General features: G+C 40.1%; 2 protein-coding genes and 1 non-coding gene across 5 annotated transcripts in view; all 3 read right to left on the bottom strand.

Annotated features, from left to right (window-relative positions):
* The window catches only part of agbl5 (AGBL carboxypeptidase 5), a 21,377-nt gene extending 9,433 nt beyond the window's left edge, over nt 1–11,944 (bottom strand). For 2 of the 3 annotated variants that reach the window (XM_051690551.1, XM_051690552.1), the window contains exons 1-10: nt 11,864–11,943; nt 9,899–9,954; nt 9,267–9,556; nt 8,772–8,943; nt 7,098–7,267; nt 6,693–6,870; nt 4,849–5,027; nt 4,232–4,733; nt 276–445; nt 36–171 (exon numbers count right to left, since the gene is read on the bottom strand). In XM_051690551.1, coding sequence (XP_051546511.1) covers nt 36–171; nt 276–445; nt 4,232–4,733; nt 4,849–5,027; nt 6,693–6,870; nt 7,098–7,267; nt 8,772–8,943; nt 9,267–9,469 — 1,710 coding nt within the window. In that variant the 5' untranslated portion in view covers nt 9,470–9,556; nt 9,899–9,954; nt 11,864–11,943. Of the gene's footprint in view, nt 1–35; nt 172–275; nt 446–4,231; nt 4,734–4,848; nt 5,028–6,692; nt 6,871–7,097; nt 7,268–8,771; nt 8,944–9,266; nt 9,557–9,898; nt 9,955–11,863 lie in introns of all 3 variants that reach the window. The other variant, XM_051690553.1, reaches the window with a different exon arrangement.
* Nucleotides 11,945–12,183: 239 nt separating this feature from the next.
* On the bottom strand, nt 12,184–12,256 carry trnaa-agc (transfer RNA alanine (anticodon AGC)). Its single transcript has one exon. It is a non-coding gene; the product is annotated as a tRNA-Ala (tRNA).
* Nucleotides 12,257–14,309: 2,053 nt separating this feature from the next.
* The window catches only part of tmem214 (transmembrane protein 214), a 17,041-nt gene continuing 3,850 nt past the window's right edge, over nt 14,310–27,500 (bottom strand). The window contains exons 3-16 of the mRNA XM_051690567.1: nt 27,091–27,241; nt 26,809–26,943; nt 25,228–25,310; nt 24,952–25,057; nt 23,331–23,412; nt 23,145–23,246; nt 22,923–23,064; nt 22,751–22,842; nt 22,052–22,100; nt 18,811–18,918; nt 18,455–18,669; nt 18,201–18,369; nt 15,222–15,373; nt 14,310–15,122 (exon numbers count right to left, since the gene is read on the bottom strand). Coding sequence (XP_051546527.1) covers nt 14,996–15,122; nt 15,222–15,373; nt 18,201–18,369; nt 18,455–18,669; nt 18,811–18,918; nt 22,052–22,100; nt 22,751–22,842; nt 22,923–23,064; nt 23,145–23,246; nt 23,331–23,412; nt 24,952–25,057; nt 25,228–25,310; nt 26,809–26,943; nt 27,091–27,241 — 1,713 coding nt within the window. The 3' untranslated portion in view covers nt 14,310–14,995. The remainder of the gene's footprint in view (nt 15,123–15,221; nt 15,374–18,200; nt 18,370–18,454; nt 18,670–18,810; nt 18,919–22,051; nt 22,101–22,750; nt 22,843–22,922; nt 23,065–23,144; nt 23,247–23,330; nt 23,413–24,951; nt 25,058–25,227; nt 25,311–26,808; nt 26,944–27,090; nt 27,242–27,500) is intronic.

The following is a 27,500-nucleotide window of genomic DNA, read 5'->3' as shown; positions in this document are numbered from 1 at the left end:
GTTTCCGGCATATGGTTAGACGTGTGTGAATGTACCTGTTCAAACACCTCAGGTGTGTATTTGGGTGGGAAGGCGGGCTGTGGAGGGGGTGTGGCTCGCCCGTTATCGTGACAGGCGGGTGGGATGGTGTTCACCGAGCGGCCTGTATTATAATTGCACTCTAGTGTGTAACTAAATGCAAGAAACATGCACACATTCAAATACACATCAAATGGGTTTACTATTCGATTGTATTCTTCTTCTTATTGGTGGTTTGTTTTGCGTCGTGTCGATACCTGTGCACGAGGCCAATGCTTTTGTGAATGGCCACACGTCCGCTGCCCTCTTTCGACTGACCGTCACGTTTGTCTCGAGCATACATGTTCTTTTCTGAGAAATTACAGCCCAGGAAGTCAAAATGAGCACAGTTTAGTGAAATTAGCTTTGGATACAACATGTTCTCCACCTGAAAATACAAAGCAGAAGAGAGGACAGGAAATTAAGTGTCTATATTGTAAACACATTTCTTAAAAGATGTACTATTTAAGATTTGGAAGGTTATTACAGAATCAGAGAACCTTCTGATGGAAATAATTTTAGATGTATTTTGTTTGGACTAAATTATACTGATATAATTTATCCTGTGTCCTAAAGGGTTGGGAATCAAACACCAGTTCTTTGTGCTGTGACATAATTTTCATAAAAAATGAGAACATTTATTTGTGATCTATTATTTTACCTCTTAAACCCGAGGGGCCCGAGAGGGGGTGCTATTCACGAAAAAAATAAAAATTATATTATAATATTATTCAACGACAACTTGCTAGATCTGCAAAAAAATAGCTGTCGTTTTAAAACTTAAGACTCACAATGAACAGTGAATATAGCCGATCTGACCAATTCTAAAATAATGCTTTTAAATTTGCTGACAAATTAAAACCGTTCCATTTTCATAATTCGCAAATTTGCGATTACAACAATCATATTTAGAACTAGTAAAAATATCAAAAAGATCACACAGCCATGTGTTATATATCATTGGAAAGGTCTTGATTAGAAGAAAACAACGAGCAAATGTGTTTCACTCAGAGACCAAACAACACTGAGTATTAGCGTGTGAAATCCACATGTATAATAAACAGATAAACAAATTTTCCGTCATGTTTTGGTTTATTTCTTCTTGAAAAATAAAGATGATAAAGACAATGGCATTTCAAAACTTACACCAGATTATTCTGAATCAAACAAGCCCACACTCAATGTAATATGATGTGTAGGTCCCAAAATATTCCTCAAAGAGTGTCATGGCAAGCTATGGTGGCTAATCGCTAATGGCGTCTGTATAGCGACAGTTTCTTTGGGATCGATTCACAGAAACATGGTCCTTCGCATTACAGATGTGTTAGATCATCCCCACTGGATGCCTAGAGAGTGTTAGAATCCATCTTTGAAAAAAATAAGATGCTCAATTTTTTTATTAGGCATTTAGTTGATAAGTTTAAGTACTTTGATATTTTTTGCAATGTTTGGATTCGTAGTTTGCAATTATTCCATTTTAATGTTCAATAAAACACTTGAATACTTGCTTGGAGAGGCTTTTGGACACTTAGAGTAAAGAAAGGCCACCTGCGTTCCAAATGCTGTAACTTTTGATTCCTTTGTAGTACAAACACAATATTTTTTTCGCAAATTACACTTGACATGTTGGGAAACAGCACAAACGTTTATTTTCTGACCTCTCTTATTTGCATCCTAAAATCAGGGTTTCTGCAGATTTTATGACAACACCTAAAATATACCTCAAAGCTCTGGAATAAAACATAAGAGATCACCACAAAACATGTAACATTTTTTATTCAAATACATTTTGGTCATTAAATCTAGAAGCTCAACAAAAGGAGCATATATAACTGTACTTTATTTTGTTATAAGAACCTCCCTATGATTCTGCAATCTAAATATCTTGTCCTAGATTAGCCAATAATTTATAAATTTACAGAAATGTACACACTGTGCCACTCTGATTCATGAATGGCAAAGAGACATACCAAGGTTGGAGTCAATACACAAGTGTGGATTATCTTTTGAACTATAGGTGGCGCTGTCTCGAAACTGCTCAGGTACGTTCAGGACATGATGTCAATGATGCATACCAAATTTCTTATAAATCTGACAATGCATTCAAAAGATATTTAACTTTTTGATAAAAATCAATATGCCGGAGAGGCAGTATGGCTGATATGGTAAAGAATTATATATGGCAGGGGGTCTGGGTAGCTCAGCGAGTATTGATGCTGACTATCACCCCTGGAGTCACGAGTTTGAATCCAGGGTGTGCTGAGTGACTCCAGCTAGGTCTCCTAAGCAACCAAATTGGCCCGGTTGCTAGGGAAGGTAGAGTCACATGGGGTAACCTCCTCGTGGTCATGATTAGTGGTTCTCGCTCTCAGTGGGGCGTGTGGTGAGTTGTGTGTGGATTGTGGAGAGTAGCATGAGCCTCCACATGCTGTGAGTCTCCGCGGTGTCATGCACAACGAGTCACGTGATAAGATGCACGGATTGACGTCTCAGAAGCGGAGGCAACTGAGACTTGTCCTCCGCCACCTGGATTGAGATGAGTAACCGTGCCACCACGAGGACCTACTAAGTAGTGGGAATTGAGCATTCCAAATTGGAAGAAAAAGGGGATAAAAAAAAAAAAAGAAAAGAATTATATATGGCTGATATCCTTGAAATCCTCATGACCTAGGGAATCCAAAGGCACCAAACTCATGATTTTAGGATATACAGTTCAAAAGTTACGGGAAAAATAGCATTTTTTTAAAATTTCTTGACCCATAGGTGGCGCTGTCACCAAACTTCGCATGTACCCTCAAATCATAGTCCTGATGAAGCATATTAAGTTTCGTTTCAATACGACAAACCATTGGCAAGATATAGCCTCAAAGCCTGTTTTATATCGTCTTCATTAAATGTGGGTTAATGTAACTTTTTAACAAAATCTAAAATCAAAATTCGGAATTACTCATTCTGTGCGGATCAGGCTGGAGATTATTTTGAGCCAATGATTAGGCAAAGCAGGCAACGTTTGAAGGAATAGTAGCGAATAAACTGTAAATGTCATAATCTATGTTGGTGGCCACTGTAATGGCCGGAGTTTTAATTTAAGCAGTCCATTTATATATTCAGGAGGAGCGTAATTACATGCAAAAAGAATTTAGTTTCGGGGCCTGGGTAGCTCAGTGGTAAAGACGCTGGCTACCACCTCTGGAGTTCGCTAGTTCAAATCCCAGGGTGTGCTGAGTGACTCCAGCCAGGTCTCCTAAGCAACCAAAATTGGCCCGGTTGCTAGGGAGGGTAGAGTCACATGGGGTAACCTCCTCGTGGTCGCTATAATGTGGTTCATTCTCAGTGGGGTGTGTGGTGAGTTGAGCGTGGATGCCGCGGAGAATAGCGTGAAGCCTCCACACACGCTATGTCTCCGTGGCAACGCACTCAACAAGCCATGTGATAAGATGCGCGGATTGATGGTCTCAGACGCGGAGGCAACTGAGATTCATCCTCCACCACCCGGATTGAGGCGAATCACAACGCCACCACGAGGACTTAGAGCGCATTGGGAATTGGGCATTCCAAATTGGGTGAAAAAGAAAAAAAAAAAAAAAAGATTTTATTTTGTAGGACAAATGGTGCAAAAGAAAAGTGCATTTTTTAACAGGTGGTGGCGCTATAGAGAGTGTCCTAGAGACTGCAAATTTAGTATGAGGGCTATTCATGCCCAGAAATTACTCTTAACTTTAAAACAACTTAAACGGAATGAGAAATCAATCCCTCATACAACATTTAATGACCTTATGAATTTAAGACTTGTTGCTCCAATTTAAGACCTTTTTAAAACTTTTTCAGACCTGTAGAAATCCTGTAAGATATACTATGTCAAAAAAGAAAAACAATAAATAATTCTACTTTGGACAACTACTATTTGGAGAGTTTTTTCAGTAGAGTCTCAAACTGTAAATCTCAGAATTGTTCCAAATCTGTTTTTTTTTCATGTTTCAAAATGTTTTCTATAAAATGAATACCATGCAATTAACCCAACTTATTTTTTTCTTAAAGTTATGAGCATTTATTTTCTGTTTGACTTTAAGCAGTGTGTGCTTTTTAAGTAGTGGTAGTATTTGTTGTACTGCCATTCCTTTTTAAATCACTGAATTATAGTGAAATTACAAGACTGTTCCCAGTGCCAACGCACCTGTTGACTCTCGTCTGTCAGGTTGTTGCCGTACATAAAGCATCCTCTCTTGGAGGCGTGGCCATGCAGGTCTATGTAATAGGCCACTCCGCTCTCCTGTGGTGGGATCTGCAAAGATGAGGCAGGGTTTAGCACAGGTGATGCTTCCCCCCTGCTCGCTGTTGATTCGTTCTCATCGCAGGGACCCGCCTCCCTCTCGACGTCGCCCTTATCCCAGCTCTCCTCCAGCTGCATGGGGATCTCTGATAGGTCAAGTCTAAGCCCCTCCCCTCGCTCTGCCTCATTACGCAGGTTGAGGCAGCGCTCCAGCTCAGTGGGTGTGGTCAGAGGATGGGTGGCGTTACATTGGTTGGAGGTTTTAAGGGCGGAGGAAGCGTTGTTGCCAAGTTGATTGTGTATGTGGTGGTAGAGCAGCAGAGATTTGGCACCGTATATAGAGGGATGCAGGTCTGGACTGGGGTTGACATACTGTCTGTTTAGATTAACGCCACGTGAGTCTGTCCTATAAACACAAGGAAAATACATTAAAGAGCAGGTCATAAAGAAGGAGAGATGTATTAAAATAGTTGAAAAAATTAATAGGTAATTAAACACAAAAACGGATGCTCCTGTGTGACCTGTAGTGACCCCTGATGACCCCGTCGGGATTGAGCATGGGAATGAGTTTAAAAACAAACAGCCGGCGGAGCGTCTGAGCACGCGGGTCATCCTGACTCAAGATGAAGTTCAGAAAACCATTAAAAACAAAGCTGGACGGCGTCTCGCCGGGGTGTACTCTACTGCTCAGAAAAAACACCTACACAAACACAACAGAATATACAAGATTACACAAAAAACAACAAATACATTATATATCAGTCTGTCTGCTGTTTGTCTATCTATCTATCTCTATATGTTTGTCTGTCTATCTATATATCTATCTCTATCTGTCTGTCTATCGTCTGTCTGTCTATCGATCGGTATATCTGTCTGTCTGTCTATCTATCTGTCGGTCGGTCAGTCTGTCTGTCGATCTATCGGTCTACCTCTCTGTCTGTCGATCTATCTATCTGTCTGTCTATCGTCTGTCTGTCTATCGATCGGTATATCTGTCTGTCTGTCTGTCGGTCTACCTCTCTGTCTGTCGATCTATCCATCCGTCTGTCCATCGGTCTATCTGTCTATCTCTCTGTCTATCGATCTATCGTCTGTCTGTCTGTCTATCGGTCTGTCTGTCTGTCTATCGATCTGTCTGTCTTTCTATCGATCTATTGTCTGTGTGTCTAACGATCGGTCTATCACTGTCTGCCTGTCTATCGATCTGTCTGTCAATCTATCTGTCTGTCTGTCTATCAATCTATTGTCTGTCTGTCTATCTCTCTGTCTGTCTGTCTTTTTCTAACTCATTCTATCTATCTAACTATCTGTCTGTCTGTCTGTCTATCTATCTATCCTGTCTGTCTGAATGTTCTATCTATCTATCTGTCTATCTGTCTGTCTGTCTGTCTGTCTGTCTGTCTATCTATCTGTCTTTATCTGTCTGTCTGTCTATCTATCTATCTGTCTGTCTGTTTGTCTGTCTGTCTATCTATCTATCTGTCGGTCGGTCGGTCGGTTTGTCTGTCGATCTATCGGTCTATCTCTCTGTCTATCGATCTATCGTCTGTCTGTCTGTCTATTGATCTATCGTCTGTCTGTCTGTCTGTCTATCGGTCTATCTGTCTGTCTGTCTATCGATCTGTCTGTCTGTCTATCGATCTATTGTCTGTGTGTCTAATGATCGGTCTATCACTGTCTGTCTGTCTATCAATCTACTGTCTGTCAGTCTATCAATTGGTATATCTGTCTGTCTGTCTGTCTGTCTGTCTGTCTATCTATCTATCTGTCTATCGATCGGTATATCTGTCTGTCTGTCTATCTATCTATCTGTCGGTCGGTCGGTCTGTTTGTCTGTCGATCAATCGGTCTACTTCTCTGTCTGTCGGTCGATCTATCGGTCTATCTCTCTGTCTATCGATCTATCGTCTGTCTATTGATCTATCGTCTGTCTGTCTGTCTGTCTATCGATCTGTCTGTCTGTCTATCGATCTACTGTCTGTGTGTCTAATGATCAGTCTATCACTGTCTGTCTGTCTATCAATCTACTGTCTGTCAGTCTATCAATTGGTATATCTGTCTGTCTGTCTGTCTGTCTGTCTGTCTGTCTGTCTATCTATCTGTCTGTCTGTCTGTCTGTCTGTCTGTCTTTATCTGTCTGTCAGTCTGTCTATCTATCTATCTGTCTGTCAGTCTGTCTATCTATCTATCTGTCTATTTATCTATCTGTCTGTCAGTCTGTCTATCTATCTATCTATCTGTCTCTATCTGTCTGTCTGTCTGTCTATCTATCTGTCTCTATCTGTCAGTCTGTCTATCTCTCTAATATACAGTATAAACATGGTACTGTTCTACTGCACACTCATGAATGTTTAAGTCTCAGTACCCGTTTTCCAGTGAAGCAGTGTGGTCGTGGCGTGCTGAGGTCGGGGAAAAGTCTGTCTAACCGCGGCTCTCGCTCCTCCAACAGACCGTGACAGGATGAAACCGTGATCAGATCCACTCTGTGTCCGTCCAGAGAGTAACACAACAGCTCACGGTGATAGTAAATACTCTCTAAAGGACTAGAGAGAGAGACAGAGAGATGCTTCACCACAACCTCTATATACAATGACAAAATTTAACATTGACTTCTTTAGAAGTGAACTACATATCACAAAATCTCCCTTTGGGGACAAAAATTATATATTTTTCCTTTCTAAAAATTCAAAAAGTTTTCTTTTAGGGGCTTGGGGTAATAATAAAACAATAGAAGTCTATGGTATGTACTCATTTACATGCACGTTTGTACCTGCAGGGTCCCAGTGTGTGTGTGCTGCTGAGGAACTTCTGATCGAGCTGCAGCATCATGTCCTGACACTCGGTGTATGAGAACGGATAACAGAAGGAGAAATGTGTGATGACCCCCCGAACATCCAGCAGACGATGAACAAACGACAGGATGAACTGACTATCTGACATCTACAAACACACACAAAGAAAGAAAGAAATTTACTCAGTAGAAGATAGTTAAGATATGATAAATATTACAAGCTATTTAACCCTCATGTTGTATTGTGGTAACTTTGACACAAAGAGGATTTTCTTTTGCCTGAAAATGCTAGTTAATGTTATCCTATTGGACTAAAACTTACTGACTTTGCTCACACAAGGTATCACTTATGGTGTTCCCGGTCAAAAATGACCGGCCTATTAAAAACTGCTTATAAATCTCTCATTATGCCATATTATCACCAAATATTGGATTCAATCTTTTGTCCAATTATTTTCTTTCAATTAGCACAGGTTTTGTATTTCTTTTTGGAACTTATTGATCGTAGGCCTCATTGACCTGAGCTTATGCACCTCCATTTTTGAGTGATATAAGCATTATTTGTGGATAATTTTGGCAATATTAAATAAAATATGAAAACATTCTGTACAATTGATCACACTAGTATGCTTTAATGTTTAACCAGGAAGTTTGTTTTCAAATGCTTTTATTTTGTACAAAATGGCACAAAGTCACACTTGTTGTGTTCTCGGTCAAAAATGACCGGCCACTGAAAATGAATGGGGGAGATAAAAAACTAAGAGAATTGAGTGTTCATCATGATCATGTTCACATACGTGCATGTGTGCTTGCAAACATAAAGGCCTCGGACCTGTGCACGCGCACATACACACACATGTGCACTAACACACACATGCTCACGTACACACACAAATTCTTTTGAGTATTACATGCTTTCATTTTCAGAGATGAACTTTATCCTATCCTGAACTGCATCCAACATCCATTCATCCATCCAACATTACCACAAACACACACACACACACACACACACACACACCAGAACTATCTTTGCCTCACAGTGGCCCCTCTCCAATAGAATAAATAGAACTGTGGTGTTCAAAGATGATGAACACTCAATTCTCTAATTTTTGATCTCCCCCATTCATTTTCAATGGCCGGTCATTTTTGACCGAGAACACAACAAGTGTGACTTTGTGCCATTTTGTACAAAATAAACGCATTTGAAAACAAACTTCCTGGTTAAACATTAAAGCATACTAGTGTGATCAATTGTACAGAATGTTTTCATATTTTATTTAATATTGCCAAAATTATCCACAAATAATGCTTATATCGTTCAAAAATGAAGGTGCATAAGCTCAGGTCAATGAGGCCTACGATCAATAAGTTCCAAAAAGAAATACAAAACCTGTGCTAATTGAAAGAATACAAGTCTAATCCAATATTTGGTGATAATATAGCATAAAGAGAGATTTATAAGCAATTTTTAATAGGCCGGTCATTTTTGACCGGGAACACCAAATTAGGTAAAAAATGTCAACATAGCACATGAATAACAGGATAAGATATCAGATCAAACAGAAGAATATCAGACAGGAAACAGACTTAAAATAGATATACATATATCCTGTTCAAAGGCTTTGTAGTGGAGTTTGGTGTGTTGAATACCTCATACGTTGGTCTCTCTCGAACCCTCTCCCAGCGCGTTTTAACAGGGAGTGTGAGGACGAATGGAGCCATGCCCTGAGAGTAAAGTTTACTCTGTTTATTCATATTCATCACATTAATCTTTAGCAGTTTCCCCGGTAACATCCCTCGCACGCTGAAGTAAAACCACGACCTGCAGAAACACATAAAACTTTGTATGATTTGATTTTATAATAGACAAGTCTGCCTTCACTGGCAACATGAGTAATGTGTTTTTGAAATGTATTCAATAAGAAAGACAATTTAGAGCGGGACTTGATTTTATCCATCGGGAATTGATTCAATGCTGAAAAGTGGACGTTCCATTGCAGAATGGAGTTTGCTATAACAATGTCATTAAAAAGCTAATTGGATATTGATAAACATTACAGCCCAAATGGCCTAGATTCTAACTCAGATTACAATGCCACATCAAATAATAATAACAAGATAATATCACTTTGTTTAAATTCATACCGGTTGCTATTTTCAAACTCTGTGCTGGCACAGTCGGGTTTGGTCCACACATTAAACTCATAGTCGGGTTGTGTGTGCACTGAACCGTTGGCCGATCTGCCGGTGTTACCGTCGGGATCTGGTCGCTCAACTCTTTCCACACGGGCCAGATTCCCAGAGTCAAAGCGCGAGCTGAACACCACGTTCCCAAAGCGGAACTCCATGACTGAGTCAGACTGAGATGAGCGTTTATTCGACACCAAACATCTTCACCAAACATGCACAAGTGCGACTTCACAGCCGCTGTGCACCTGAAGAAAGATGAACACACTTAAAACTGCGAAAATGGGTCGTTGTTATGACATGACAAGCAGTGTCAGCCGTGTTCTGCAGTTTGACATGCGATGTAAATTAATTCGTCACATCACTGGACTATTTAAAAGAATTGCACAAAAGCTAAAAGGGTATTAAAATGGTAAAAAACAGTAATATATACACTTTTTCCCATATATATTGATATATATTTTAACCTACAATCTTGATGTTTAAAAAATTAGTGTTATTAAATATATTTCATTATCTCAGCATGATATAAACCACCAAACAAGCCGGAGAAACCCAGAAATCTGCATTGCATCTGAAGGCTGTCGTACCTGTTTCACGGAAGAGAACTGGAACCCTCAAATGTTTCCTGCATCAGACAGGTGAACTGGAAAGACAAGCACAGTTTCAGTACGTACACATGATAATGTTCCGACACACACACTGACATGATGACAGATGAGGTTTGACGTCCACAACGAGTTTATCACATTTCATGGAAAAAAAACACTACCGGTGTTACATTTCTACAAACATTACTGATACATTACCAACACACTGTATGTTTGTATTGCACAACTTTCTGCACTATGTACACTGTTGTTACATTAAAAAAAATTATGTATTAGAAATATTCCGTGTTCAGTACAACTTAAGCTCAATCGACAGCATTTGAAAATTATAATAGATAAAACTTTCCACAGATGTGGTTAGTAAGTGATTTTATGACAGTAAAATCATGTTAACACACATATTGTTTATGTCTTGTGTCTATACTTTTGAAACAGTGAGTATTTTAATGTTTACAGATTATTGACCCCATTGACTTCCATTGTAAGTGTCTCACTGGAACACACATTTGTGCTTTTATAAAGAAAAGGAGGAACGAGTCAAAATTATTTTTGTGGTAATCAACATTATGACACAAATGCTGTCGACTGAGCTTAACTCGTTTTGAACCCGGAATATTCCTTCAATGCTATTTGCTATGCAAAACACCCCTTACAAAACACTATCCTGGTATTACTATAAAATACTATAAACTGTTTCTGCAGACATTCACAAGATGGCAATACCATGATATTCTTTGAAGAACCTCACAGTACTGTGTTATAATCATTCAGTACCATGGTATATATCAAAGTGCCATGGTATTACCATCAAAGTACCATGATATTACCATCAATGTACCATGATATTACCATCAAAGTGCCATGGTATTACCATAAAAGTACCATGGTATTACCATCAAAGTACCATGGTATTACCATCAAAGTACCATGATATTACCATCAAAGTGCCATGGTATTACCATCAATGTACCATGGTATTACCATCAAAGTGCCATGGTATTACCATAAAAGTACCATGGTATTACCATAAAAGTACCATGGTATTACCATCAAAGTACCATGATATTACCATCAATGTACCATGATATTACCATCAATGTACCATGGTATTACCATCAAAGTGCCATGGTATTACCATAAAAGTACCATGGTATTACCATCAAAGTGCCATGGTATTACCATCAAAGTGCCATGGTATTACCATAAAAGTACCATGATATTACCATCAATGTACCATGATATTACCATCAAAGTGCCATGGTATTACCATAAAAGTACCATGGTATTACCATCAAAGTGCCATGATATTACCATAAAAGTACCATGATATTACCATCAATACACCATGGTATGACCATCAAAGTGCCATGATATTACCATCAAAGTACCATGATACTACCATCAATATACCATGGTATTACCATCAAAGTGCCATGGTATTACCATAAAAGTACCATGATATTACCATCAATATACCATGGTATTACCATCAAAGTGCCATGGTATTACCATAAAAGTACCATGATATTACCATCAATATACCATGGTATTACCATCGAAGTACCATGATATTACCATAAAAGTACCATGATATTACCATCAAAGTACCATGATATTACCATCAACGTACCATGGTATTACCATCAATGTACCATGGTGCAGTTTTAAAAGGGATGTTCTGAGATTCAGCGATGCAACGCAAAGCTTTATCATTATTTACTCCTAGTTAAATCATAAATATTTGACAATAACTGAATTTCACTGAAACTACAAACAGAGACCACAAGCTAGTGACGTTAGCATTGGCTAGCTTTATTACAGCTATTTTTAATATCAAAATCAGTGCTGAGTTCAAAATAAATACATCTGATGCGTGCAGCACGGTTTAATAAACGCACATAAAAACATCGATGCATTTGTCATCGATGCATTTAGAGGAATTACCTGTATTTATTGTTTCCTCTTCAGCGATCACTAGGCGACTCTTTAAACCCAAACAAACCCCCTCATCAACTCAAGGGAGCAGCGTACTGCCCGCTGATTGGCTCGCATGGATTGCGCTCTACATACTGATTGGTTTACGCCACACCGCAACGCGCAGGGATTGGATGGCTTGGCTTCAATGAATATTTTTAATTATTTTAATATGATAGATTTTACAATGTTTTTAACCAAATTTTGCGTATTGTGATTTGTTGCGTTTCTCGGTTTCCTTCATATTACGAATACAGATTATATTTTTAAAAGTACGAAAAAATGTTTCTTGGAGGATGCGGGCATCGATCCCGCTACCTCTCGCATGCTAAGCGAGCGCTCTACCATTTGAGCTAATCCCCCTGCACATACAGCACTACTGTTTTGCGTAATTCTTATGTAATCACTTGTAATCTATGCTGTAATGTACTGACTTACTGTATATTTCTTTGCAGATATTTTACTATACAACGACCCAAGGATGACAGTGTTTACCTCTACCAACTGAGCTATCGAAGGACTAAAACCTCAATTAAAAACAACTACAGAATGTTAAATAGTTCACCCAAAAAAGATCTCTCTCATTATTTACTCACCCTTATGTCGTCCCAAACTCGCATGACTTTATTTATTCAGCGGAACACAAAGATATTTTCATGGAGTCTGGTTGTCCATACAGTGCAAATCAATGGTGACCAGAACTCTGAAGGTCCAAATATCACATAAAGGCAGCATAAAACTAATCCATAAAACTCCAGAAGTTTAATCCATATTTTCTGAAGCAATCCAGTCGATTTTGGGTGAGAACAGACCAAAATATAACTCCTTTTTCACTATAAATCTTGACATCAGCAGTCTCCTTGACGATCATGATTTCAAGCTCGATTAGTGCCATCTATCGCTCTGCACATGCGTCAAGCACAAGGAAGTGTAATCGAACGTGAAATAATGATGCCCAGACTAGAGACTGCAATGACAAGATGTACAGTAAAAAAGTAGTTATAATTTGGTCTGTTCTTGCCTAAGCTTGATTGTATTGCTTCAGAAGACATGGATTAAACCACTGGAGTTTTATGGATTACTTTTCTGCTGACTTTTGTTATTTTTGGAGCATGAAAATTTGGTCACCATTCACTTGCACTGTATTTGTTTATACATTTTTTTGTTGTTTGTCGGGCACCGTCGGGTTCAGATCGGGTTGAAGACCTCTAATGCACATGTAGAATTACAGAATAGTGATTTTATCAGGAAAAGCCCGGAAGTTATTTTTATTTTTTTAAAGATCTTCACATTTGAACAGTGCCAGGTAGTAACTGGTTACATATAATATGAATTCTAAAAATCAAGTACTTGTAATTAGATAACATTACATTTTAAATGACTCAAAATCAGATGTTACTTTATGGATTACATATTAATCAGACATCATTTACAATTGATTGATTACACTAATTCTTTAAAAAAATTATTATTTCGAGTATTGACGTTGACTATCACCCCTGGAGTCGCGAGTTTGAATCCAAGGCGTGCTGAGTGACTCCAGCCAGGTCTCCTAAGCAACCAAATTGGCCCGGTTGCTAGGGAGGGTAGAGTCACATGGGGTAACCTCCTCGTGGTCATGATTAGTGGTTCTCGCTCTCAATGGGGCGTGTGGTAAGTTGTGCGTGGATCGTGGAGAGTAGCATGAGCCTCCACATGCTGCGAGTCTCCGCGGTGTCATGCACAACGTGTCACGTGATAAGATGCGTGGATTGACGGTCTCAGACGCGGAGGCAACTGAGACTTGTCCTCCGACACCTGGATTGAGGTGAGTAACCGCACCACCAAGAGGACCTACTACGTAGTGGGAATTGGGCATTCCAAACTGGGAGAAAAGGGGATAAAATGAAAAAAAAATTAAAAATAGTTTTTTTATATATATATATATATATATATATATATATATATATATATATATATATATTTTTTTTTTTGAGATTACAATTTTTCTTTCTTAATCAGCCTAAAGTTGATATACATTTGGTAAGTCTTTAAACATTTTTGTTGGAAATAAAGAAAGGAATACATTTTCTTCCTCTTTGTATTTTTATGTCAAAATGATGGTACAAGACTATTCTGCTCAAAGATATGTGACAACAAATAAACAAGAGTTAGGTCAGAAGTAATCCAAAAAGTAATCAGATTAGAAGACCTAAAAGTCACTTAAGAGATTACATTACCGATCACAATTTTGGTCATGTAATTTGTAATCTGTACCAGATTGCAATTCAGACGTAATCTACCCAGCACTGCATTTAAATTAGGTTATTCTAAATTTAGAAACAATTGTTGCTCTATGGTGTTGATTTTCTCTATAAAAGATCTAGAACATGACGAAATGCTTTCTATTTCCCAAGAAATGAAATCACAAATATAATGATTTGAACTGAACAGCATTAGTTTATTTATTTATAAATCATTTACAAAGTAACAAATCAGCTCATTACAGGACACACACTTGTTTGAAATGATACATTGTATTTAAATATTGTGGTCTCCTTAACAACTCCGGAACCAGTTCTGAAACCACAACTGAACCTCTCTAGCAAAACCTGAATGCTTTTAGCCAATTCGAACACAGAATAGTCTAAAAGCAGAAGATTCTGGTCGGTTTTGAATGCGACTGGAGGCCGTTCAATTGTTAAAAAGTTTGTAAAGTTTGTAACTGAACTCAGAGTTGCTCTACAAAATCATCCATTGACTATCATACAGAGGGCCGTCACATTCATATTCAGTGTTCAAGTAAAGAGCTCAGCCAGCAGCAGTAGTCATGTGACACGGACGTGTCATTTGAGTCCAATCACTAGTTTATTAGACTATTGAAACCTAAATCATAAACAGCGTGTCTCTTCTCGATTCACTCTGGTTTGGCAACCTTTATGTAAAATAATGAAAACACATTCATCTGCATAAAAGACAGAGCTGTCCATACAACAGATATAAAATCTCATGCAAATTGACAAAGAATAAAAAATAAATAAAAATAGCAAAAAACCGGTGGAAAAATGTCCGTTTGAAAAGTATGTCTGAATGTGTGTGTGTGTGTGTGTGTGTGTGTGTGTATCACGCTCGTGACAGCAGCTCTTGTGCTCGGCTCTTGATGGCAGATGTGGCGTCCTGCAGGTAACTCCAGGTGACGTTTGTGAAGGACTTCAGGTGGTTTTGTAAACAGTAGAGCGACACTTCACCACTACAGACAGACAAAGATTATATTAGACTGATTTCAGCAATGCTTAATCGTGCCTGCTCAGAACAGATGAATGATTACATATTAATGTCGAGTACTGACTTGCAGGAGTCCTGTAGATTCTGCCAGGTGTGTTGTAGCGCCGTGTTCAGATACCGCAGCGATGGTATGATGAACTGCTCATGAATGTACAGCAGAAACTCCTTCACATATTCTAAACACTGAAACACACTCTCTGGAGTATTCGCATTGATCTGAGGAAATAAAACACACAAAGTTATTAGGATTACCTTTGTACTTGGGGTGTGCACGTATAGTTGACAATAGGTTAACCGTTCGACGTGCCTTTAATAGAATACCAAAATCACTATTCGGTTATTCTACACGTGCAGTGGAGGTCTTCAACCTGATCTGATCCAGACGGGACCCGACAGGATTTGGGTCAGTTTAAGTATAGCGTGAGTTAGAGGTCACACGTGTTTTTGCATGCGTCTGCGCTGTTTTTCCAATTGTTTTCCTAGTTAAACGCGCTGGATGGACGTCTTTTTGACCACTGCGGCGCATCTAACTTCTTTGAGCGCCTTGTGCACGACCGCCACAAATTTGAGATTCAGAGTTAAAAAGAACTACTATTTGTAAACGCATCACAAGACACCTGACTGTTACAGTGTTACACATAATTCCAGATAAGTTTTTCATCTGGCAAAGTTTCAGCACTTGATTATGGAGGACTGAATGTGATTTATTAAAAATGAAGATTTTTTTAAAACTTATAAATAAATAAATGTGCATTTATACATTTATTCCCTCATTTATGCATTATTGTATTTAATTATTTCCACATTACTGATACATTTTTGTTTATTTTTTTATACATTTCTTTGTCGTTAAAGCAATCTTGAATGCACTGTCAATTTGAATGAAATGCAAAATGTAATCCCATGTTGTATTGTGATTTATTGTGATTACAGTTATCAGCGATTGACACTGGGTGTGCTGAGTGACTCCAGCCAGGTCTCCTAAGCAACCAAATTGGCCCAGTTGCTAGGGAGGGTAGAGTCACATGGGGTAACCTCCTCGTGGTTGTGATTAGTGGTTCTCGCTCTCAATGGGGCGTGTGGTAAGTTGTGTGTGGATCGCGGAGAGTAGCATGAGCCTCCACATGCTGTGAGTCTCCGTGGTGTCATGCACAACGAGTCACGTGATAAGATGCGCGGATTGACGGTCTCAGAAGCGGAGGCAACTGAGACTTGTCCTCCACCACCCGGATTGAGGTGAGTAACCGCGCCACCACGAGGACCTACTAAGTAGTGGGAATTGGGCATTCCAAATTGGGGAGAAAAGGGGATAAAAAAAAAAAAAAATATATATATACAGGTGCATCTCAATAAATTAGAATGTCGTGGAAAAGTGCATTTATTTCAGTAATTCAACTCAAATTGTGAAACTCGTGTATTAAATAAATACAATGCACACAGACTGAAGTATTTTAAGTCTTTGGTTCTTTTAATTGTGATGATTTTGGCTCACATTTAACAAAAACCCACCAATTCACTATCTCAACAAATTAGAATACATCATAAGACCAATAAAAAAAATGTTTTAGTGAATTGTTGGCCTTCTGGAAAGTATGTTCATTTACTGTATATGTACTCAATACTTGGTAGGGGCTCCTTTTGCTTTAATTACTGCCTCAATTCGGCGTGGCATGGAGGTGATCAGTTTGTGGCACTGCTGAGGTGGTATGGAAGCCCAGGTTTCTTTGACAGTGGCCTTCAGCTCATCTGCATTTTTTGGTCTCTTGTTTCTCATTTTCCTCTTGACAATACCCCATAGATTCTCTATGGGGTTCAGGTCTGGTGAGTTTACTGGCCAGTCAAGCACACCAACACCATGGTCATTTAACCAACTTTTGGTGCTTTTGGCAGTGTGGGCAGGTGCCAAATCCTACTGGAAAATGAAATCAGCATCTTTAAAAAGCTGGTCAGCAGAAGGAAGCATGAAGTGCTCCAAAATTTCTTGGTAAACGGGTGCAGTGACTTTGGTTTTCAAAAAACACAATGGACCAACACCAGCAGATGACATTGCACCCCAAATCATCACAGACTGTGGAAACTTAACACCGGACTTCAAGCAACTTGGGCTATGAGCTTCTCCACCCTTCCTCCAGACTCTAGGACCTTGGTTTCCAAATGAAATACAAAACTTGCTCTCATCTGAAAAGAGGACTTTGGACCACTGGGCAACAGTCCAGTTCTTCTTCTCCTTAGCCCAGGTAAGACGCCTCTGACGTTGTCTGTGGTTCAGGAGTGGCTTAACAAGAGGAATACGACAACTGTAGCCAAATTCCTTGACACGTCTGTGTGTGGTGGCTCTTGATGCCTTGACCCCAGCCTCAGTCCATTCCTTGTGAAGTTCACCCAAATTCTTGAATCGATTTTGCTTGACAATCCTCATAAGGCTGCGGTTCTCTCGGTTGGTTGTGCATCTTTTTCTTCCACACTTTTTCCTTCCACTCAAATTTCTGTTTACATGCTTGGATACAGCACTCTGTGAACAGCCAGCTTCTTTGGCAATGAATGTTTGTGGCTTACCCTCCTTGTGAAGGGTGTCAATGATTGTCTTCTGGACAACTGTCAGATCAGCAGTCTTCCCCATGATTGTGTAGCCTAGTGAACCAAACCGAGGACCATTTTGAAGGCTCAGGAAACCTTTGCAGGTGTTTTGAGTTGATTAGCTGATTGGCATGTCACCATATTCTAATTTTTTGAGATAGTGAATTGGTGGGTTTTTGTTAAATGTGAGCCAAAATCATCACAATTAAAAGAACCAAAGACTTAAACTACTTCAGTCTGTGTGCATTGAATTTATTTAATACACGAGTTTCACAATTTGAGTTGAATTACTGAAATAAATGAACTTTTCCACGACATTCTAATTTATTGAGATGCACCTGTATATACACACTGTTCATTGCTAGTTCATGATACAATTGACATATTTTGACCTTTGCAAATGTAATGCATTCAATATTAATGCAATTCGTTTTCCTTTAAGGAAAAAACTAAAGTATAATCTCACCCATTCTTTGAGCAGTGGCACATTCTCTTGTAGCCACAGTAAAAGTTCTGAGCTCTTCCGTGCGATGAAGACTGCTGCCAAATTCATCTTCTCTTGCCCATCCTCCAGCAACGGACCCAGCACCTCCACCACACGAGAATAATAATATGGTGCGTTCTCCGCCAACCAGCTACACACACACACACTCATAAGCCGCTTGACATGACGCATTCTAGATGTCTTCACATGTGTATATGGTGTTAATGCTTTCTCACCTGATGCCCTGTTGGCTGTAGTGTGACACTTTGCTCCAGGCCTGCTGGGATACTGCCATGACCCATGACCTCTCCAGGTAGAGTGCTGTCGTGGAGTCTGCGAATGACCCCTGTGACCTGATGTCATGTGCGATGAACCCTGCCACAAACACTAACGTCATCATCAGCACACGCCGCCATGGGAAACCCTGACCACGCATCTTTAACTGCAGAGACTGGAGAAAGAAAATAAAGTGAAAGTGCCTGAGCATAATTCAGAAAATAGGCTATACGTTTTCTTTTAAAGAAACATGTATATTCATATTTCAAAGGTTACAGTGTTACAAAAGCAACTGCGTAACAGAAATGTGTCTTACATGGCAGAGTGTGTTGCACTTGTGTATTTCCTGTGTGTTTGTGGTGGTCTGCAGCTCTTCATTGGTCACTCTGAAGGACTGGATGGTGTCCTGAAGGTTCTTCCGTAACTAAACGGGAATGTACAATGTAGGGACAGTGATGAGCACATAAAGTTTGTTAATGTCTTGTAAACTCTTGCCTAGGGCTGTCACGACTATTAAATAATCATCTTATATCTTATCTCAAATATTGTTCACTTTTTTTTTTCTCTCCCAATTTGGAATGCCCAATTCCCACTACTTAGTAGGTCCTCGTGGTGGCGTGGTTACTCACCTCAATCCGGGTGGCGGAGGACAAGTCTCAGTTGCCTCCGCTTCTGAGACCGTCAATCCGCGCATCTTATCACGTGACTCATTGTGCATGACACCACGGAGACTCACAGCATGTGGAGGCTCATGCTACTCTCCACGATCCACGCACAACTTACCACACGCCCCATTGAGAGCAAGAACCACTAATCACGACCACAAGGAGGTTACCCCATGTGACTCTACCCTCCCTAGCAACCGGGCCAATTTGGTTGCTTAGGAGACCTGGCTGGAGTCACTCAGCACGCCCTGGATTCGAACACACGACTCCAGGGGTGATAGTCAGCGTCAATACTCGCTGAGATACCCAGGCCCTAATACTGTTTTCTTAAAATTCATATCACATTATGTGAGCAATCCAAATGAACTCAGAGCGGACCACACTCAAGCAGCTCCTAAAGAGTGCGTGAACATTAACCGCTTCTGATGAGCTGGGATGCATGTGCCCTCTGCAGACGTTTGCGACAAACTCCTGCCAAAATATAAGGTTGTTTCTGTGATGATAGAATGAAAAAACTCATTTTCAAATACTAAAAATAAGGACAAGTGGGTTTAATCGGACAGCCTTTTAGACAGAAATATTTTATTTTTGCATACTATAACAATATAATACATTTGAAGTCAGAAGTTCACATACACTTTAGCCAAATACATTTAAACTCAGTTTTTCACAATTCCTGACATTTAATCGTAGAAAACATTCCCTGTCTTAGGTCAGTTAGGATCACTACTTTATTTTAAGAATGTGAAATGTCAGAATAATAGTAGAGAGAATGATTTATTTCAGCTTTTATTTCTTTCATCACATTCCCAGTGGGTCAGAAGTTTACATACACTTTGTTAGTATTTGGTAGCATTGCCTTTAAATTATTTAACTTGGGTCAAATGTTTTGGGTATCCTTCCACAAGCTTCTCACAATAAGCTGCTGGAATTTTGTCCCATTCCTCCAGACAGAACTGGTGTAACTGAGTCAGGTTTGTAGGCCTCCTCAGATTGAGGTCAGGGCTTTGTGATAGCCACTCCAATACCTTGACTTTGTTGTCCTTAAGACATTTTGACACAACTTTGGAGGTATGCTTGGGGTCATTGTCCATTTGGAAGACCCATTTGCGACCGAGCTTTAACTTCCTGGCTGATGTCTTGAGATGTTGCTTCAATATATCCACATAATTTTCCTTCCTCATGATGCCATCTATTTTGTGAAGTGCACCAGTCCCTCCTGCAGCAAAACACCCCCACAACATGATGCTGCCACCCCCATGCTTCACGGTTGGGATGGTGTTCTTCAGCTTGCAAGCCTCACCCTTTTTCCTCCAAACATAACGATGGTCATTATGGCCAAACAGTTCAATTCTTGTTTCATCAGACCAGAGGACATTTCTCCAAAAAGTAAGATCTTTGTTCCCATGTGCACTTGCAAACTGTAGTCTGGCTTTTTTATGGCGGTTTTGGAGCAGTGGCTTCTTTCTTGCTGAGCAGCCTTTCAGGTTATGCCGATATAGGACTCGTTTTACTGTGGATATAGATACTTGTTTACCTGTTTCCTGCAGCATCTTCATAAGGTCCTTTGCTGTTGTTCTGGGATTGATTTGCACTTTTCGCACCAAACTACGTTCATCTCTAGGAGACAGAATGTGTCTCCTTCCTGAGCGGTATGATCGGCTGTGTGGTCCCATGGTGTTTATACTTGCGTACTATTGTTTGTACAGATGAACGTGGTACCTTCAGGTGTTTGGAAATTGCTCCCAAGGATGAACCAGTCTTGTGGAGGTCCACAATCTTTTTTTCTGAGGTCTTGGCTGATTTCTTTTGATTTTCCCATGATGTCAAGCAAAGAGGCACTGAGTTTGAAGGTAGGCCTTAAAATACATCCACAGGTACACCTCCAATTCAGTACACCTCCTATCAGAAGCTAATTGGCTAATTGTCTAAAGGCTTGACATCATTTTCTGGAATTTTCCAAGCTGCTTAAAGGCACAGTTAACTTAGTGTATGTAAACTTCTGACCCACTGGAATTGTGATATAGTCAATTAAAAGTGAAACAATCTGTCTATAAACAATTGCTGGAAAATTTACTCGTGTCATGCACAAAGTAGATGTCCTAAACGACTCGCCAAAACTATAGTTTGCCAATATTAAATCTGTGGAGTGGCTAAAAAATGAGTTTTAATGACTTCAACATAAGTGTATGTAAACTTCTGATTTCAACTGTTTAATTAGTGCTGTCAGTCGATTAATTTTTTTTTATCACAATTAATTGCATAATTTTTAAAGTTAATCTCGATTAATCGTGCTAAAATTCGAATCTACATGAACTTCTTTTCTTGTCAAAATGCATTTATTTCTTTTTTAGGAGACGTCAATCCACGCATCTTATCACGTTGCTTTTTGAGCGCGTGTGGAGGCTTCACGCTATTCTCCGCAGCATCCACGCACAACTCACCACGCGCCCCACCGAGAGCGAGAACCACATTATAGCGACCACGAGGAGGTTACCCCATGTGATTCTTCTCTCCCTAGCAACCGGGACAATTTGGTTGCTTAGGAGACCTGGCTGGAGTCACTCAGCACACCATGGATTCGAACTCACGACTCTAGGGGTGATAGTCAGCGTCAATACTCACTGAGATACCCAGGTCCCCTTTCATTCATAAGTTATTAAAGAATTAAAGGAAATTATACATCCCTATTTTATTATATGATTCCAAGTTAAATATAAAATAAATGACTTCTTAAGGTCTATACACCTTAAGAAGTATGACAAATTGTAAGCTAATTAATCATCATAATCACGAAAGCTCTAAAACAGACAATTAATTGTCATAATCGTGAATATTGTTTGACAATTAATCGCCAGCCAAATTTAATAATCGTGACAGTCCTTCTCTTACCTTTGGTGACAGTGTGTTCCACGACTTGAGCAAGTGATTTAACAGAAGACTGAATAGAGAGAGAGAAACACAGAACTGTTGGATAATATAACATGAAATAAAAACTGACCGATTTTGATGCAGTTTACATGTTGCCAAGTATTACTGGGTAAAAATATCAATTTTCCAATTAATCGCGATCTTCATTTGAGCAATCCTGATTTTTTACACAGAGTGCGACCAAAGTTCCTTTCAAGGCAAGTCTGTCCACTCTTTGGCCATGTCTGGAACACTCCCGGACAGATATTTTCAATGTAAAGAAGCGCCATAAAAGTGCAGCTTTGATCTACTTGAATGAGGAAAGACTGAAATCTCCAAAACAGTTGGTCAAGATTCGCCATATTGGGAGTTCCAATTTATCCTATTTATTTTAAAACAAGTGCTCCGTCTCGGGCTAAATAGTAAATCACTTGCATATGAGCATAACCTAACCCTAACCCACAAATACTGGGTTAAGTGGTCAATTTTCATTACATTCAACTATTTTAACAATACTTTTCGCATGCCTATATTACCGTAAAATGTTGTCTATGTAGGCAGCTCACTAGGTTTTGGAACAAAGATTCAGTGTGGACCAAAAAAGGACATTTCATAGAGTTAGATAAGCATAGGATAATGTGTTCTGTGATGGTTGTGTGACAACAGGAGGTTAAAGGTCACCTGGACTGGGGCAGGTGTTTGGTGTATAACTGCCTCCACACACTCAGACTCTGGCTGTCTACAGACAGACACTCCATCAGACTGCTGAGCAGCTATAAAACACAAACAAACACACAAATGAAAACATCACTGTAACAGTGCTCATGTAACTGTGTGTGCGTGCGCGCATCACCTCTTTCTTCATGGCGTTGGGACAGTTGGGCGTGGCTCGTGACAGGAAAGAGGGGAAATATGTGTGAAGAGTGCACTCGGGTTTCGCTCCGAATGCCAGCACCTTCAGTCGCGGGTATAGCCGACACAGCTGCTCCTGTAGACTGTGAGAGACGACGACAGAAATACGTCACACTTTCTATTTACTTCAACTGTCAGTACAGCATCTCTGAGCGACCGTTACCTTGGCAACAGGGCATTTTTGGGCATGTAAGCAAAGTCCAGCAGCGGGAAGAATTCTTTTGGCCCCATAATGCCAAACCCTTTGGTCAGGTTGGCATGTAGACTGAAACACAGATAACAAATACTCAGAGCGTCCCTTAAAGTGCATGTTCAGGATGTAAAGATGTTCGCACACACAGCAGCTTACGTGAGGAGTCGTTCCAGGTATGCGATGGCGTACGCAGAGAGAGATTTGATCCCGAGAACAGGAAGCATTATCCCCAACCAAACTATAGAACAAAACAAACAACACGCCATCAAATGCAACATAAGATCATTTCATATTCAGTAATGAATGCTAAACTGACACTAAAGAGTGACTGATATAATATGATAATGATATAATATTTTTCTCATGTTTAGCCTATGGAGCAAATACAAGCTTTTCCCCTATTCTCTGTTTGCTGTATTATAGAGCACTGCAGGACAATTGAATAAATGATGCAGCTGAAATTGTGTGGGTGTGTTAGTATGGATGTCAGTGTGTGTGTGTGTGTGTGTGTGTGTGTGTGTGTGTGTGTGTGTGTGTGTGTGTAAAAACAACAGTGGCATTATGTAAACAAACTGACATTTAAAGGGTTAAAATCCTGAAAATTAATGAATATTTGGTAGTTATGATCAGGACTGATGTTGGCTAAAAAGTTACCTCATTGAAAGTGGAAAATAATATTAATAAATAATATTATTATGGACTTCTGAGTAACTTTTTTAAACTGATGCTTGCTTATCAGTTAGAGTAGGATATATGCTAATTTAAAAGTCAAGACATGTTTTCCACATACTGTACATCACATTAAAATTGGTTTATGTACCATTATATAAATAATATTATTGGATTGGAAATTGAAATTGGATTGTGCTGATTTGATAATGTGTTGAAAGAAAGCCAATAGTTTTTTAAAAATGGGTAGCCTATATTAAATGTTCTTCTTCCTGTGATGGGGAGGGCCAGACAGAGGCTACAAGAGTCCAAACTGAATTAAATTCCAGATGCACTTTGTGGCTTGGAGGAGGACGCAGCGCATGCATTTATTTAATTAAATCGGATTTGTTTGATTAACACATTAGGCCATATCACGTGGTCTTTTTGCCCCCAAATTTAAGACCTCATTAAATAAAAATAAAGACTTTTGTTGTATCATTTAAGATATTTAAGACTTTTTATGACCTTAAATCTTGGAAAACTGAATTTAATTTTTTTTTAAATTTTCTCCCCTTTTCTCCCCAATCTGGAATGCCCAATTCCCAATGCGCTCTAAGTCCTCGTGGTGGCGTAGTGACTCGCCTCAATCCAGGTGGCGGAGGATGAATCTCAGTTGCCTCCGCGTCTGAGACCGTCAATCCACGCATCTTATCACGTGGCTTGTTGAGCATGTTACCACGGAGACGTAGCTTGTGTGGAGGCTTCACGCTATTCTCCGCGGCATCCACGCACAACTCATCACGCGCCCCACTGAGAGCGAGAACCACATTATAGCGACCACGAGGAGGTTACCCCATGTGACTCTACCCTCCCTAGCAACCAGGCCAATTTGGTTGCTTAGGAGACCTGGCTGGAGTCACTCAGCACGCTCTGGATTCAATCTTGCGACTTCAGGTGTGTTAGCCAGCGTCTTTACTTGCTGAGATACCCAGACCCCAATTTAAGACATTTTTATGACATTTTAAGGATCTGCAGGAACACTGCTAAATGCTGACGCTCACACACACGCAGCGGTTCTTCCAGATTTCTCAATTCTTTCTCCTTTGCCCACGTTTCGTTCTCTCACCTCTGATGCCCTGACTGAGGTCGTAGAATCCCGCCTGTCCCAGCGCCCACATGATGCTCAGACACTTCACCGGCCGGTTCTGATGAGACCGCAGCAGCTCCAGGTGCTACGGAGGTCACAGGTCAGACTTAAAGGTGATTTCTACATTATTACAGGTTTATACGTGACATGGAATTCAGGTTAAATTGTCATTTATTCACTCAAGCACGAGTCTCATGTTTGAACTTCAGCTGATTAATAAACACCAGGTTGCACAAACAGAGGTGTTCCACTCACGTCTGCGAGGTTCAGCGTGGCTATTTTGGATTTGTCCTGCATGACAGCTTGAATGCACATCCTGTAGCCATGCAGTGATTCCCCTGCCAAAACAACAGAAACACACACACACAGCAGTTAGACAACACATACACCAAGAGCGATGAAAATTGCAAACTAGGACTGGGTAAAAATATTGATTTTCAGATGCATCGTGATCCCGCACGACACCACTCTCATTAATATGTGCTCTTTACTGAACGGATGGATTTATTAAAGAGACAGTACCGATTTAGCTCTTCTACAATTCAATGTAAATACTTGTATTTACTTGTTGAAGTGCATGGATCTGTAAGCAAAATGGACATTATAACACATTTACACATACGAATCAATATCGAATCGAAACCAAATTGAGAGCTTGTGACTCGGTATTGCAAAAACAAAAAGGTGAAAATTTTAAACAAAAAGATTTGAAAGCATTTTGTACGCTTTTTTAAATCATTTTTGGGGCTTGACAGTTCTTGTGCTTATCCATTTGTTCTGCTTAACATCTCCATTTGCATTCCACAGAAGTAAAAACTAGAGGTAGACAGATATATCAGTTTTACAGATTAATCGGTGCCAGTAGTTGCTTGTTGGAGCAATTGTTATCGGCAACAGCCTATGGCGAGGGGCCTGGGTATCTCAGCGAGTATTGACGCTGACTATCACCCCTGGAGTCACGAGTTTGAATCCAGGGCGTGCTGAGTGATTCCAGCCAGGTCTCCTAAGCAACCAAATTGGCCCGGTTGCTAGGGAGAGTAGAGTCACATGGGGTAACCTCCTCGTGGTCGCTATAATGTGGTTCTCGCTCTCGGTGGGGCGTGTGGTGAGTTGTGCGTGGATGCCGCGGAGAATAGCGTGAAGCCTCCACACGCGCTACGTCTCCACGGTAACATGCTCAAAAAAGCCACGTGATAAGATGCGTGGACGGTCTCAGACGTGGAGGCAACTGAGATTCGTCCTCCGCCACCCGGATTGAGGCGAGTCACTACACCACCACGAGGACTTAGAGCGCATTGGGAATTGGGCATTCCAAATTGGGGAGAAAATCTGGTTATTTTGGGGATTTTGGTTGCACACTAAACTGCATCTGGGACTTCATTTAGGACTCTTTGTGCCCATCATGGTAAGGAAGGAATACGATTTTTTTTTTTGACCTTCTATAAATCAATTTTAAAAACTATCGGCCGATTAATCGGTTATCGGCCTTTCCCACCACCTTAGTTATCGGTATTGCCGAACTCCACTATCGGTCGACCTCTAGAAAAAACAAACGGGCTTGGAACAACATGAGGGTTAGTAAAAGACACATTTTTCATTTTTGGGTGAACTTGAGTTTTGACAGAGACACCTGCGTTACACACACACTACACATCGTTAAGAGACGACACATGTTCACAATAAAAAGGAAAACTTCCAGTGTGTGTGGACATTTCTTTAGGAATACTCTGGAACAAAAGGCCAAAACCACAATTAAAAACCACAATTAAAAACCAAACAACCAATCAGAGGGGAGGGAGGGAGAGGCGTGTGTGTGTGTGTGTGTGTGCAACTCACATGGCTGTCGGTCCTGTTCCCGGAGCATGGTGATCAGACAGTGGTCAAAGAACTCTGGCAGCGTGTCTGAACATTTGCTCAGCAGGTTCTTGATAACGCCCCTCAACTCCTTCCCAGCGAGGCAGTATGGGTAATCTAGACATGAAAACGCAGCATTATTTCAAACATAATTCTCCTGCATGGATGTGTGCTGTTTGCAGGGTAACACTGGTGTCATGTGACTTATCAGAGGGGTTCAACAGCGCTCGAACAGCACAAAATGAACGATTAACAATCACACACCGTGGGTGTAGCTGCTGAGCGTGGGGTCTGTGTCCGGCGCTGGCAGTTTGTAGTTCAGGTATCCGGCGAGATCTTTCACCCACACAGACGGATTCTCAGGAAATAAAGTTTGACTTTTCTCCAACTGCTGCTTCAACTCCACCACATTCAACTGAGACAGACAGGAGAGGGAGCAAGGATATTGATTCTGGTTAAATCTCTTCTATTGTATCAGTAATGTACTTTGACATCTTTTAAAAGAAAGTGAAATTCTATCATCAATTAATCACCCTCATGTCAGTCCAAACCAGTATGACATTCTTCCATGGAACACAAAAGGAGATTTCAAACTTAGATTTTGGTGTGTTTCTCAAACAAGACAACTGTATGAGTTTGAAAGACCTGAAATATACTGCTCAAGCCATATGCAC

Source organism: Myxocyprinus asiaticus, chromosome 47, assembly GCF_019703515.2.
Source record: "Myxocyprinus asiaticus isolate MX2 ecotype Aquarium Trade chromosome 47, UBuf_Myxa_2, whole genome shotgun sequence".
NCBI lineage: Eukaryota > Metazoa > Chordata > Actinopteri > Cypriniformes > Catostomidae > Myxocyprinus > Myxocyprinus asiaticus.
Note: the sequence above shows the minus strand (reverse complement) of the source record. Positions and strands in the feature narration are given on the sequence as shown.